General features: G+C 40.1%; 1 protein-coding gene across 19 annotated transcripts in view; it reads left to right on the top strand.

Annotated features, from left to right (window-relative positions):
* The window catches only part of TNRC6B (trinucleotide repeat containing adaptor 6B), a 139,476-nt gene that overhangs the window by 86,641 nt on the left and 38,128 nt on the right, over positions 1 to 14,707 (top strand). For 17 of the 19 annotated variants that reach the window (XM_032688881.1, XM_032688896.1, XM_032688894.1 and 14 more), the window contains 4 exons: positions 1,478 to 1,822; positions 6,713 to 9,040; positions 10,330 to 10,488; positions 13,679 to 13,857. In XM_032688881.1, the coding sequence (XP_032544772.1) occupies positions 1,478 to 1,822; positions 6,713 to 9,040; positions 10,330 to 10,488; positions 13,679 to 13,857 (3,011 nt within the window). The remainder of the gene's footprint in view (positions 1 to 1,477; positions 1,823 to 6,712; positions 9,041 to 10,329; positions 10,489 to 13,678; positions 13,858 to 14,707) is intronic. The other 2 variants (XM_032688891.1, XM_032688893.1) reach the window with 1 other exon arrangement.

Below are 14,707 nucleotides of genomic sequence, written 5' to 3'. Positions count from 1 at the left end.
TGAAGATGAGTATTCAGAAGAAATGAAAGTTAAGGTGATTAAAATAGAGAACTTGAAACTATTCTGCTCATGTGTTGTCAGCATCAAAATACATGAAGAAGGAATGAGGATTGTGGATAAGTTAGCTGAAATATTTAGTTCTGCAAAGGTTTTAGGCAAGTAATTGAAGGCTGAAACTGCCTGTATAAATTGAATGAAAGACAAGGAAAGTACTGCTTCTGGTGGTACCAGAAAGGGTGAACATTACTTGTTACTGAAAACTTAAGTTCAAGCACATGATAGTCCAACAGATAAGGCAGGACTGATGCATGAGCATCCTGAAAGTTAAGCTAAACAACTTAGCTGTAAAAATATATTTAATTTTGTTTTGCATATCAGTTTTCTGTAAATTGTGAGGGAAAACTGCCATTATTGACAGAAAAGGGCTAAAATAACTTGATTTTACAGCTAACAATACCTTTTGGGGTTTGGGCAATGAAGCCTTTATAGAGAAATCAGAAAACCCTTATAAAAATAAAATGGGAATAATAATGCATTCATGTTGACAAAGAGAGGCTCACTTGTGTTGATCTCATGGTTTTAAGAGTAAAAGTTTTACTGATTATTCTTACTTTGCTGGGGAGGGGTTTCTGGACAATGCTTTCTGAATCTTCCACAAAGGCTGGAATAGGTGTATTAAATTTTCCTTGCCTTCGGAGTCTGATGTCTGAACACCTTCTAGATGCCTGGCTAAGAATTTTTTTCTGTGTTTCAAAAAAGCACATGGACAGTGTAAGGGGACATGAGTCTGGAGTCTCTTAAGCAAGTTTTTGATGGTGTTAGCACTTCAAGGAGTTATATTTTTTTTCTTCTCCAATACCTAATAGCCCTCAGAAGGAGCTGGTCCTTGCTTGTAGGGGCACCTGGTGACCAGCTGGGAAACTTTAAGCAAACCCAGTACAGTCCACTGTATGTAGGAGTGCCTTGGGCATGAGAGTCAGCTATTACTGCCTTATTTAAGAGCAGTACAGAGAACTCAAAATTGTTAATTCTGAATCCAAGAGGAGGTGGGTTATTTCCCCTCTTTTTGTTTGTTTAGGCGGTGGCTGTGTAGTCTAGTAAGTGATGCATAATAATCCAAAAACCAGCTGAAGATGAGGGAACAGAGAGGGGAGGCTCATATTTTAAAATTACTCATTGTCTAGGGAGGTATTCTTTGCCAACTTTACATTTGCAAGAAATTTTGGACTAAGACTGAAATACTCGCTGAGGGCACAGTTTCATCCTTGACTACAGAGTTGCACATGGAAGCTGAAGTCTGCTGCTGCTGCTTATTCCTGCTTCTTTTATTAAATTGTTCTTGGTTGTTGATAAGACTGAAGCTGCACCATATTTCAGAGAGGAATTAAATAATTAAAAAAAGAGTCACAGTGAGTTCTTGTAGCTAACACAGGTTGAAGTGGAAAAACTTCTGATTTTCATTCTCCCTGTTTTTCAGTGCCCGAAGTGACGAAACCAAGTTTAAGCCAACCAGTGGCTGCCAGCCCAATTGGCAACTCTCCATCGCCACCAGTCAATGGTGGCAACAATGCCAAAAGGGTGGCAGTGCCGAACGGACAACCGCCAAGCGCCACCCGCTACATGCCTCGGGAGGTGCCGCCGCGATTCCGTTGCCAGCAGGACCACAAAGTGTTACTGAAACGTGGGCAGCCCCCTCCGCCATCCTGTATGCTCCTTGGGGGTGGAGCAGGGCCTCCGCCCCCAACAGCACCAGGAGCAAACCCAAACAACGCACAACCAGTGACAGGAGCACTGCTGCAGAGCGACAGTGGGACTGCAACAGGCAAGTAACAGTAAGAGTACTAAATGAGCAAGTGTTTGTGCATGGCAGAAAAGGGATGACTAAAACTGTGCATGGGCATATCATTATATAATGAAACTCCTCCAATGGCTTTTGCTATTTTAGCATACTGACTTCTCTTGCTGTTGGCAGCAGTTGATAAAATTTTTACTACTAGATGGAACAAGAAAAAGAGTTAATTTTTTTCAGGTATGTTTTGCGTGGTTTTAATGGGTGGCGGAAATGATCCCCAGCAAAGTAAACACACTGTGTGAATAACCAGTTTTATGGTTGTCACTGATTAGTTCTTAATAAGTTCTTTAAGTTTCTTTACATGAATTTCTTATCTTGTCATGTTTTTGTGTCATCTGTGTAGATGGTATAGCAGACGTGTAGATGCCAGGTCTGTGAAGGGCAGATGTCTGTCACTTCTGATCTGGATGAAACAGAAAGATGGTCCTTTTCCTCATGACTTTTCTTTTAGTAGTAATCTTGTGTTTTCTAATTATATAAGCCTTCTTATACAAATGGCAACTGTCCTGTTTTTACTTTTCCATTCACTTTGAATTTCAAAAAATTCATTGATTCAAGGATTGTCTTATGAGCATGGGGAAGTTATGGCTGCTCCTCAATTTTTTTATACCCTTGGGGAATTGCAGTAGCTGTAATATTTCTTCTTAAATTATAATAGTAGAAAAAAACAAAATTCCGCTCAAGATCTCTGCCTTCTAAAGGAGAGAATTAGGTGACCTGAAAAGTCAAGGACAACTTCAGTTTTAATAATAAGGGTGTTTAAAAAAGAAATAACAAATGCCTGAAAGCCAAAAAGAAAAGGATAACAATACCAGTATGTCTGAATTTGCCTTTGAGAATCATGCCAGCTCAATGGGATGGTGACTTTTTTACCACAGTCTTAGAGAGCATAAACTTTTTATATAGTTCTCTGTGGCTGAGAATTAAAAACAGAGGTAGCTTGTAGCTCTGGAATCAAATACACTAGATGGGATGGCTGTCCTTATTAAAAAGGATTATAGGAAAATTAATAATTCAATTTGTTTTGTGGTTTCAGTATTTGAATTCCTTTGTAGCAAATCCCCACTTGACAGATTATTTATCTTGTCTTTGTTCACTATTTAATAAGGGGCGGAGTGAATGTCAAACTGTAATGGCAGAGTTTTAACTAATCACTTCAGAAACAGATGTCTTAGAGATAACTGATTTTGATAAATCACCTGAAAAGTGAAGGGGGGGGGGGAAACACACCCTAAAGTCTTTCCTTCATATATGAAGTCCTAGCATTGGTATACCTTCTGTATACCTTGGTGTACAGTGATTGTAGTAGACTGACTAAGGAGAATTTGTGGTAGTGAAGTATTCTAAAAGTTTTCAAGATTTATCGTGAGCAGCATTTTTTTTGCTGTTGGGTGTACTATATGAGGACCATTTTGGAGTTCTATGTGATTATTTGACACCTAATTTTTTTTTTCCCTGAGGCTGAAATTTGATACTATGAATTCTCATATTTTTATATTTAGGTTAATGGTGCTTTAACAGCTAAGATGTTGTATGGCTGTATTAGCCAATGGTTAGTTGCTCTATCCTGATTTAAGTCAGGAGTGCCCAGAAAGGTACATGTCCTTCAGACCTGCCTCACCCCATCCACATTTCTGCACTGTAATGCAGTTAACTGGGCTGGGGATCTGATCTGTATTAAATCAGGTTGTTTTTTAAACCCAGTTTCAGTCTGATTGTTACTAGTTCACCTAACTGAGTATCAGTGGGAACATAAGTGCTAGCATGTGAGAGTAGGTGTGCCAGAGGAGTGGGAATGAGCAGCTGGGCAAGAAAAAGACCGGGCTGTCACTTGTGGTGCTCCCTCAAAGTGCTTATGGAAGTACAATATTGCTATCTGTCTTGCACATCATTTATCCCATCTGAGATCCTGCCTGTTGACAAACTAAATTTCAGGTTGGGCCCAAATCAATCAGGCATATATGCACTGATACTGTGATTAATTCATCCCACCTGAAAAAGCAGGTTCCCAAAGGCGAAGATAATGCAGCTTACCTACTCCTTCGTGTTCTTACATTCACCAGGTGGCCATAGATGGAGTTAATGAGGCCCTAATATAAAAAGTCAACATGTAATCCTTCTTTACATCCACCTTTTTCTAGTAGTATTGAAATCCTTCTGTAAGATGGCAAAACTAGTGCCCTGAAAGATGACACCAAGGTTACTATTGTCTCGTACCAATACAAGGGGATGAGGTGACAGGTGTTTTGTGTAGTTCTTCTAATACCAGTAATTCAGGACATGCAAGAAAGTTTTGGACAATAAAGCAAATACTTTATTGGTGAAAGTCTTTCAGTAATTATGACATTCTTCTTAAGGTCCACCACCATCTCTAACAGCAAAATTGCAACTTGATTTCAGGACTCCTCTAAAAGTAGCCATTTGCTTGTAACTTTCTGCATTTCAGTCAGATCAGAAGCTTCATTTTCAGCATGTTTGTTATTAAGGAAGAGTCCCTTTAAGAACCAAGATTCCTTGCCCATTATCTTTAAACAAAACCAGAGTGCCAAAGTTTTGATGCCACTGTCAAATATGGCAAGGGGATGCTGGTTTTATAAAACAATCCATTAAATTGTGATCTAGCACACTATGTTAGCATCCCAATCTTAATACTTTTACAATGTTTTCACAGAAATTAAATGCTCTGTTAAAGTCACTGATTTGAAGGTCCTGCTAAGCGCATAGCTGCTCATGCATCATTCAGTTGCTGAATCATTTGTAAGTTCAAAAGACAGTGGACAGCAAGCAACCTTGCAGTCTTTTGAGCTTGTCTTTGACTGTTCTTCTTAAGCTCTTCCTGTGATCAATCTAATCACATTTTTTTTAATTGGAAGGAGAAAAAAGGGTTACTGTGCTAAATGATAGACGGATATAAATATCGGGAGAGTCATACTTCCTTGCTATTGTTAAGTTTGCATTTGAGGTTAAGGCAACAGAAGGAACAGAATGTACTTGGGAACTTCTTGGTCTTTTGGATCTTGGTGACTGAGGTTTAATGGGTGAAGACAAACTACTGTTCATCAACATTCAGAGCTTATGAGGGAGCTCAAACCTTGCTGTAAAGTCTAGATCTTTACTGGTAGCTCTCAGTGAAGGGGGATCTGGAAGGCATTCAGTGGATGTTGATTATTTAAGCTAATGAGCTGAAAACCTCAGACAAGCATTGAAAGCTGATCTTATCTTCTGTTGAAAGTATTTGCAACCAGAAATTGTCAGTTTTTATTATATAACACAAGAATTGAGGCAGAGAGGGTTATCCACTTTTTTAAGCTATTTGCCTTACTTGCATGGAAGCTGTCATATGAGCCAGTACTGGTAGTAACAGTATATATCCAGGTATGAATGCTGCTGCAGCTGTTACTGTGGGGTCTATGCTCTGCAAAATAAGTGGAATAACTGAATAAAACTAATCTGTTATGGTTCTGTACGTGTTTTTGTCCAAGGACAAGTGTTTAGTCTTCGTTGCTGGGAACTTGAGAGGGCAGTTTAGGATTCCTTGGATTAAAATATAGAGGAAAAATGACTGGAACCCTATATAGAGAACAACACTGAGGTTCTAATGGACTTAAATTATTTAGAGTATCAGGTAATAATGTGGATGGCAAGAGAATCTTGGCTGATGTTATAAACTAAATGATGATAATGTGTCTGCATACATGTAGACATCATGCTGTCAGCACTGACATAGGCTTCATCTGTTGTGGCACTGTATTAATTTATGTCTTCTTTAAAACTATACAAATATCTTGTGCATGTGATGTCATACCATGTAGGACATAATAATAGTTCACTACAAATGAAAGAAAGAGACTCTGTATATTGTTGTTTATTCTGTTCATTTCCTTATAGTGATTCCAAAGCTCATTGAAATTGCAGGTTACCTCCTACAATGTGCTAAACCAGCAAAAACCTAACCTATCAAAAAGTGGACAGTTTTGCATTAAGTTAGAGAATGCAGTTGACTTAGTTAAATGGCTTGACTGCCATCACGAATGAGAGATGAAACTTGAAGAATTGAGAGCTGCTGAGAGAGAAAAGTGAGATCTCTTACTAACCTCTCCGTCCAGTGGCAGAGAGACGAGCTTAGCTGCTCAGAAAACCACATACTGTGGTGTCTAAGGTAAATAAAGCAGTGACAAAATGTGGGGCAGTTACACACTGAATATAGCTTGCATGTAGAAATTGTAACTTGCATAGCTTTGGACTCTTGACGTACAGTAGCTTTTGGAACTAATTTTATTTGTTTTGCGAAGGGTCGAAACTAAAACCCGATAGCAAAATCGATTTGAAAAAGATATTTGAAGCTGAAGGATAAACTTCTTCAGCTTCATATATTCATATGTGCTTTCCATCTTCAATTTTTATCATTTGATCTATAATAAATTGTAGTTACTTTGAGTCAGCTGAGGAGCAAACCAACAACTGTGTGTAGACACATATGCCTATGAATAGGCATACACGTTCTTGTTCTATATATAGTATAATTTTAAATGTGTATTTGAAAAGTCTGCGACCAGTATCAAAAGTGTTCATTAACTGTGTTGAACTTAAAGCTGGACTGTTGGCAGAAGTAGTGAGTGGGTGGTGATTTCAAATGCCCACAAAATGCTTTTGGGGAGCTTTTTGTAATTTTTTATCAGTATTTTCAATGATGTTTCCCAGCCTGCTGTTCTTCCAGAGCAACTTTGTTACGCATTTGAGGGAAGGGTTCTTTTTAATGAAAGCATTAATCAGTGGTGATGTTCCATACTTGTAAATAATACTGATTATTAATGATTTCCCTGGGTGTTATTTTGTTGGTTGTTTTTTTTTTTCTTTTAGATTCAGCAATTGGAGGTGCTGCTGCTTCAAATTATGCAAATTCCACTTGGGGTCCTGGAGCCTCCTCCAACAGCGGCACCAACGCCAACCCAACTCACATGTGGGACAAGGTGATTGTAGACGGGTCTGACATGGAAGAGTGGCCTTGTATTGCCAGCAAAGATGCTGAGTCTTCTTCCGAAAACACCACCGATAACAACAGTGCCTCGAACCCTGGCTTGGAGAAGAACACTCTGCCAGGAAGCACCACTAATAACAAAGGAAAAGGAAGCCAGTGCCAGTCTGGAAGCGCTGGAAACGAATGTAATCTTGGGGCCTGGAAATCTGATCCCAAGGCTAAATCTGTTCAATCTTCCAACCCTGCTGCCGAGAGTAACAACGGACTAGGTAATTGGAGGAACTTGAGTGGACAAGATAGAATCAGCCCCAGTTCTGGCTTCAGCAACTTTAACCCAAATAGCAACCCATCTGCTTGGCCGGCACTGGTTCAAGAGGGCAATTCTAGGAAAGGAACTCTGGAATCTGATAGTGGTAGCTCCAATGCACAGATTAGCTCAGTAGGTCAGACCTCTAGGGAACAGCAGTCAAAGATGGAAAATGCGGGTGTTAACTTTGTCTCTGGCAGAGAACAGGCTCAAATTCATAACACTGATGGACCAAAAAATGGAAACACTAACTCCTTGAACTTAAGTTCACCAAACCCTATGGAGAATAAGGGAATGCCCTTTGAAATGGGCTTGGGGAACCCTTCCAGGAGCACTGACACCCCTTCACAAAGCACTGGAGAAAGAAAGACTGGGAGTGTTGGATCTTGGGGTACAGCTAGGGCGTCTTCTGGAACTGACACAGTCTCTGGGCAGAGCAATTCTGGAAACCACGGGAACAATGGAAAGGATAGAGAGGACTCCTGGAAAGGATCTTCTGTTCAAAAACCTAATGGGTCAAGAAGTGATTCTTGGGATAACAATAACCGGTCTACGGGTGGTGGGTCTTGGAACTTTGGCCCTCAGCATGCAAATGAAAGCAAGTGGGGTGAAGGGAACAAATTAACATCTGGGGTCTCTCAGGGAGAATGGAAACAGCTGTCTGGGTCTGATGAACTGAAGATTGGAGAGTGGAGTGGTCCAAACCAACCAAATTCTAGCACTGGAGCATGGGACAATCAAAAAGGCCACCCTCTTCCTGAAAACCAAGGCAATTCCCAGGCTCCCTGTTGGGGAAGATCTTCCAGCTCTGCAGGAAGTGAGGTTGGAGGTCAAAGCACTGGAAGCAACCACAAAGCAGGAAGTAGTGACAGTCACAATTCTGGACGCCGATCATATAGGCCTACGCATCCTGATTGCCAGGCAGTCCTGCAGACTTTGCTGAGCAGGACTGATTTGGACCCCCGAGTGCTTTCAAACACTGGCTGGGGCCAGACTCAAATTAAGCAAGATACAGTGTGGGATATTGAAGAGATGCCACGGCCCGAGGGGAAGTCTGATAAAGGAACTGAGGGGTGGGAGAGCTCTGCCACACAGACAAAGAACTCAGGGGGCTGGGGCGATGTTCCCAGCCAAAGCAATCAAAACAAGTCTGGATGGGGTGAGCTCTCAACCCCAACAGAGTGGAAGGACCCCAAAAATACTGGAGGATGGAATGACTATAAGAACTCCAATTCTTCTAATTGGGGAGGAGGAAGGCAAGAAGAAAAGTCATCTTCCTCTTGGAATGATAGCTCTAGTAAGGATCAGGGGTGGGGCGGACGGCAACCTAATCAAGGATGGTCTTCTGGAAAGAACGGTTGGGGAGAGGAAGTTGACCAAACAAAAAACAGCAACTGGGAAAGTGCAGGAAACAAGCCAGTGTCTGGGTGGGGTGAAGGTGGGCAAAATGAGATTGGAACTTGGGGTAATGGTGCAAATACAAGCGCTGCTTCAAAGGGTGGATGGGATGATTGTAAAAGAACTTCAACGTGGAATGAGACGGGTCGACAGCCCAACTCCTGGAACAAGCAGCAGCAACAGCACCAGCAGCAGCAGCAGGAGTCTTCTGGTTCCTGGGGTCCACCGCCCCAAACTCCAAGTAATGGGCGATCTCCAAACCCGAACTGGAACAGCGGACCACAGCCAGCTGCCCCCAAAGAGGAGGAGCCTAGTGGCTGGGAAGAACCTTCTCCACAGTCAATCAGTCGAAAAATGGATATCGATGATGGCACTTCAGCATGGGGAGATCCTAGCAGTTATAACTACAAGAATGTGAATCTATGGGACAAGAACTCACAAGGAGGACAGGCCCCACGGGAGCAGAGCCTGCCTACTCCAATGACTAGCAAATCACAAGCATCAGGTACTAGTCTTGTTTCTTTCTTCATTAAGCTCCTGTGTACGAATATAAACTTAATGCATAAGAGATACTCTTGCAGCCTCCAATTCCTGATAGTTTTATTCTATAGAGAAAACCAATTTCTTTTTAAATATTTGGTTCTGTGTTTAAAGTTTCTTTAGAATTTGAATCAGGCAGTTCTCTGCTGCTTGTGCCTCCGTAACTGTGATCTGAGTACTGGTCAGCTTGCCGGTAAAAAAGATGTTTGTTAGCTGACAAATCTGCACCTTCAATCTGAGCTCTGAAAAACAAGTTGAATTACAGAATCAAAAACCTTTGAGTCCAACCATGAACCTCTTAAACCCAGCACTGCCCAGTCCACCACTAAATCTCTACCATATCCTTAAGTGTCACATCTACAGGTCTTTTAAATACCTTCAGGGATGGTGACTCAACCACTTCCCTGGGCAGCCTTTTCCTATGCTTTTGGTGAAAAGTTTTTCCTAATATTCAGTCTAAACCTGCTGTGGTGCAATTCGAGGCAGTTTCTTCTTGTCCTATTTCTTGTTACTTGGCAAAAGAGACCGACCCCCACATGGCTACAGCCTCCTTTCAGGTAGTTGTAGAGGAGGATAAGGTCTCCTCCAAGTTTCCTTTTCTCTGGACTAAACCACATTTTTTATATTTATTTATTTATTAGAGAAATGGGGAGAAATTCTTTAGTTTTAGTCAAAAACCTTTTGCTCTGAAACACTCAGTTAACACCTGAAATTGAGCAAGTCTGTGATTCAGTTTTTTAGTTGTTTGGTTTGGCTTTGCTGTGTGATAAAGAATACTTACCAAAATATTTTCTTCTTCGGAATAAGAACAAGAAAAAGTTACATAGCCTAGAAATATATTAAGATGTTACTGTTACTTAATCTTTTCTCTGACTCAAAGACACTTTAAAGAATGCTCTCTTGGTTTCATATGTACTTCGAATATGTCCTTTCTCTCTATTCAGTATATAAAAGCCCTGAGTTAGATGCTTGTAATTAGTCACAGAAGTTCACAGATAGGGGGACAGTATCAGATGTGGGGTTCGTGTTTAACCTGCGAGAAGAGTATTGCTCATCATAGCATTCTCTTCCTTTTCATCCCTGGAGGTCAGTGCCCACTCTAAACTTGATGTGAATGTCAATTCTGTTGCACCTACGCTACTGGGAATCTCAACAAAAAGAATGAAGCAGTAGATTAATGACGTGGTGCTGCGCTGCAGTAAATAGTTTGTTGTCTTAACGGTCTGTAATGAAACCTCTCTCTCCTTTGTGCAGTCTGGAGCAAAAGCACTCCACCTGCTCCAGATAATGGTACGTCCGCCTGGGGTGAGCCAAATGAAACCAGTCCCGGGTGGGGTGAAGTAGATGATACAGGAGCATCGACAACAGGCTGGGGGAATGCACCTTCCAACGCCCCGAATGCCATGAAATCTAGTGAGTATAGGCCAGATACCAGTTTCTTTGCAATGGACCTGCAGGTTTTTATTGTTTGGCCTTTTGATATATTGGAGGAGTTATGTGAGGCCTAGAAGAAATGTTGAATGTCATTGCAAGGTTTTGATGGATGAATGATTAAGTGCTGACAAATGACTGAAACTTTGTCTTTTAAGGTAATAAAATATTTCTTTACTAAGCAGTTTAGTGGGCAACTCTGATTCTGGAAGTGCTGAAACACTGAGTGAGGAAATGTGTATCTTTCTCTTTTTTTCTGGCTGCCCACTTGTTACTTGGTGTATAAACTTGTTACATGATAAGTCACTTTTTCTGATCATATGAGGAAAAGGAATGCACAGTACTGACAAATGTCACTGTGGAAACCATTACAATATATAAAACAAATCTATGCTTTGATAATGCAATTTGTCTTTGGATTTTTTAATTGTGTAAGTGTGGAAAAATTGTAACTATTAAGAACTGAAATTTATAGTTGAACTTAGATGCCTACAGCAGTGTTCTTCGTGAAGGGGATGTTGAAATCTCTTGAAAATTTACTTCAGAGTTAAAATTTTGCTGTATTGAGACTTTTTTTTTGTGGATATTATTCTTCATGATGTAAGCTGTTTGTACAATTTTTGTTTCAGTCTTTTTAAGGAAAGAACGACAAACAAAAGCAATGTTACTGCCAAAGTCAATAACATTGGGATGTGAAGTTTCCTGTAGGAACCACTGATAATACACAATTGTTACTGAACTTGACTGATGATGCCCACTGTAAAAAGTTGCTTTTGCAACATGTAATTGTTTGAAATGAAGTGCTCTGTTGATTGTATGCTATTGGGTCATTCTCCCTTTGTCCCACCCCAACTAAAGAATTTGGCCATTTATGAAACAAAACCAGGCAAAAAGCTTAGCTTCTTTGGTGTTATCATTATAACAGGCTTTTGTGGATGGCTGTAGTGCTTCCCGCACTCCTCCCCCCAAACTTGGCTCTTCTCTGAGAATGCTAAGCTGTTTTTAGACGGATGTCTAAAAAGACACCTAAATATGAACAAAATAAGGGCTTCTGAAATAATGTTGATCCATTGAAAATTCCGTTGATTTGCTAATGCTTAATATAGTCTTTAAAGGCTACGCATGATCACTTGTTTATCCTTGACTGATCTGCACGTGTGCCATAACCAAAGAGCTGCTGTTCTGTATGTAAGCTGTCCCCAGCTCTAGAGGAGCAAAATATAAGAGAGTTTCCTTGTGATGGCTGTTCCAGTCTGGGCTATGGTAGGTTACCATAGCAGTGTTAAGAGCAGAGATCTTCATTCTCTTGTGTTCTGTGACTGCTCGCTGAACTCCTTTCTAGCTGGCACCCAGAAGGAGTGAAGAAAAAAGCTATGTTATTCAGTGGAGTAAGGGGTGGTATTTAGTGTCTTGGATAAGTTAGAAGAAGAAATTGGGACAAAGAGCATGCAAAGGCATAATTTATGGTTGAAGGTAAGGACAGGATACCAAGACTAGCAGTGATTAGAAAAGAAAAAGAAGGAGTTTAGAGCCAAAGAAGGGAAGCATAGATCATTACCCATCTGTTTAAAAAGGCAGATTTACATAGTTCTACCAGCACTGCATAGGAATTTCCTGGCAGAAGTAGGAATAAATTCAGTTTTCTGTAATATCATTATTTTGCCTGTATCTTGAAAGTTTCATTTGGTTGCTGTAGCTGTTGATACCTCCTCACTCAACAAATGCAAAAAATTAAGCAGATGTTATAAAGGCAAGTCCTTTTTTACACCACTGTCCTCTGTATTCATGTTTAAGAATCTTAAACCTGAGAGTTGTCAGTGCAGAAAAATAATCTATGATCATGTAGGTAAAATTGGGATCATAGTGTATATTTAAATACTGTCACCAGAAATAAATTAAAGCTGCAGGGACTACCCCATATAATATTTCTAGTTTATGTTCTTGACTGCGGTCATAATCCTTAAATGTAGCCTTTTCTGTATAAGTAGCATGATGAAAAGGCCAAGAGGGAGATTTTTTGCACTTGGACCAGTATTTTTAATTACCAGCCCTCAGTTTTGGTACACAAATGAATCTACTTTAAAAGGCTGTGTTTCCTGTGAAGTATCTGGGGGTTTATTTATGATGCATTTTAAGGTAGCTGATGAAATGCTGCTGTACTTATTTTCAGCATGATCAAGGTAGAGATCCCCTTGATAGAATAATTACAATTCCTGACTTCTGTGTGCAGATTTTCTGCTATATATGTTAATGTTCTTATTCCTGATTTCCACAGTCAAGCCCCAGTCAATTGAAGAATGAGTTATTACAAAGATAATGATGATGGAAATCTTTTTTAAAGGAGATAAATGCTAACGGAATAAATATGCAGAATGAAGAGTTACAGCAGGAAGAACAGTTGGACGGTGGACAAGATAAGGAATTGGGCTCTTGTTGGCTTGTCAGTAGAGGACAGAATTCTAAATTGCCTGACAACGCTAGAGAGTACTAGCAAGAAAAGAAGCCAACAGGGAAAAGTCTGAACTGATATGATGAAATGTTTGTAGCTTTCTGGTATACTTGAACAGTATAAGTAATAAGCCTTTTCAGTGACATTTTTAAGAATGGAGATTCAAGTACAGGAGTTTTTTTTAATTCACTTTAAACTACTTTTGGAATTATGCATAACAGAGTCAGGTCCTCTCCTTCAGATTCTGCTTAGTTGTTCCTAGAAGTTCCTTGTTTCTGTTAGTTTGTGAAAGAGTTCAGTGCAAGGGAAGTATTAAGGTTTGAAGGAAGAGAGGAAATAATTGATAAATCAACTGAACCAGAGTCTTGGGCACTGTTGGTTTTTTAAGTGTGCTTGAAGGCTTTCATTTACATTTGAAAATAAAAGGTTGCCTTTGAAATGCAACTGTATGTGTAAGAGGTCTCTAGTGTTATTACATCTTTAAAGGTTTGACATTTCTTTAAAAATAGTTGCAAAACATGACATGCGAACACACCACCAAATCTTTTGAGTTTCGGGATTCATGCATAAGTTTTTACAGCTGTTAGTGAACACACTTTTTTGAAGTGGGGTTTTTTTTTTTATTCCTTTGGGATTCTGATGATTCAGCTGATCTTGCAGTGTCACATCACCAACTGCATGGTATTGTAGAGTTCTTTTGAGCTTTTTTTTCTTCTTCTAAAGGTTCTAAATCTATGCAAGATGGCTGGGGAGAGAGTGATGGGCCAGTGACAGGAACACGTCATTCCAGCTGGGAAGAGGAGGAGGAGGGAGGAGTCTGGAACACAGCAGGCTCTCAGGGAAGCAGTTCCTCCCACAACTCAACAAGCTGGGGGCAAGGAGGAAAGAAAACACAAATGAAGGTAAAGCGCTTGAATGATTCATAACTACTGTGTTGTCTGAAAACAGTCTGCCTGATATGTTACAGCATTATAATAGTTATTTTTTTTAAAAGGTTTTACAGAGTTACAGAAAGGTGCCTGTTACAGCACTGTAAAAAAATGCGAGGTTTCTGGATTTGCTTGAATGTATTACACCTGTTGTGACTAATAAATCTGCCAGTAGGTGTCAATTTTTTTTTGGTATGTAAGCTGCAGAGCCATTACTAAATGAAAATAAGTATCCCAAGGCTATTTCTCTTCTCTTGCTGACGCATCGTTCTGTTTAGGCTGCTGCTGTTGTTCTTGCATAGCCTGCTGAAGTTGTCCCTTTGGCACATGGGCTTCTTATTTCTACTAACTGTTGGATTTATGTCTTGTGTTTGTTGTTATTGACATTTGGCCTCAAACAGGAGCAGGAGCTTGGCTGTAGTCCCGAGTAAATTTTTCTAAGGCTTGTTTGCATTAAAGTTCTCTAGTACAGTAACAGTTGTTATTGTATTAATATTAAAAGGACTGTGCTTTGTCTACTTCTCCTCAGATAGGTAGGGCAGACTCGAAAGGCAAGGGCAGAGCAGTTTCCTAGGATGTGGAAATACTGTTTGACATGGTAGGGAGTTTTACAGTTCCTGTTTTGCAGAAATTAACCTTAGGGAGTTTTTTCTCACTTAAAGCTTTTTTATTTTAACCACCAAAGCAACTGTCCGGAAAAATTTCTTCATTGTTGAACTGTGTTAGTTTTGGTTTTAATAATCTGTAAATTACACTAAGGCCAAATAGAGAACCTGGTCAGCACAGTGCCCCTGCAAGAGGCACCATACTAAAGGGAAGAAAA

Source organism: Chiroxiphia lanceolata, chromosome 5 (genome assembly GCF_009829145.1).
Source record: "Chiroxiphia lanceolata isolate bChiLan1 chromosome 5, bChiLan1.pri, whole genome shotgun sequence".
Lineage (NCBI taxonomy): Eukaryota > Metazoa > Chordata > Aves > Passeriformes > Pipridae > Chiroxiphia > Chiroxiphia lanceolata.
Note: the sequence above shows the minus strand (reverse complement) of the source record. Positions and strands in the feature narration are given on the sequence as shown.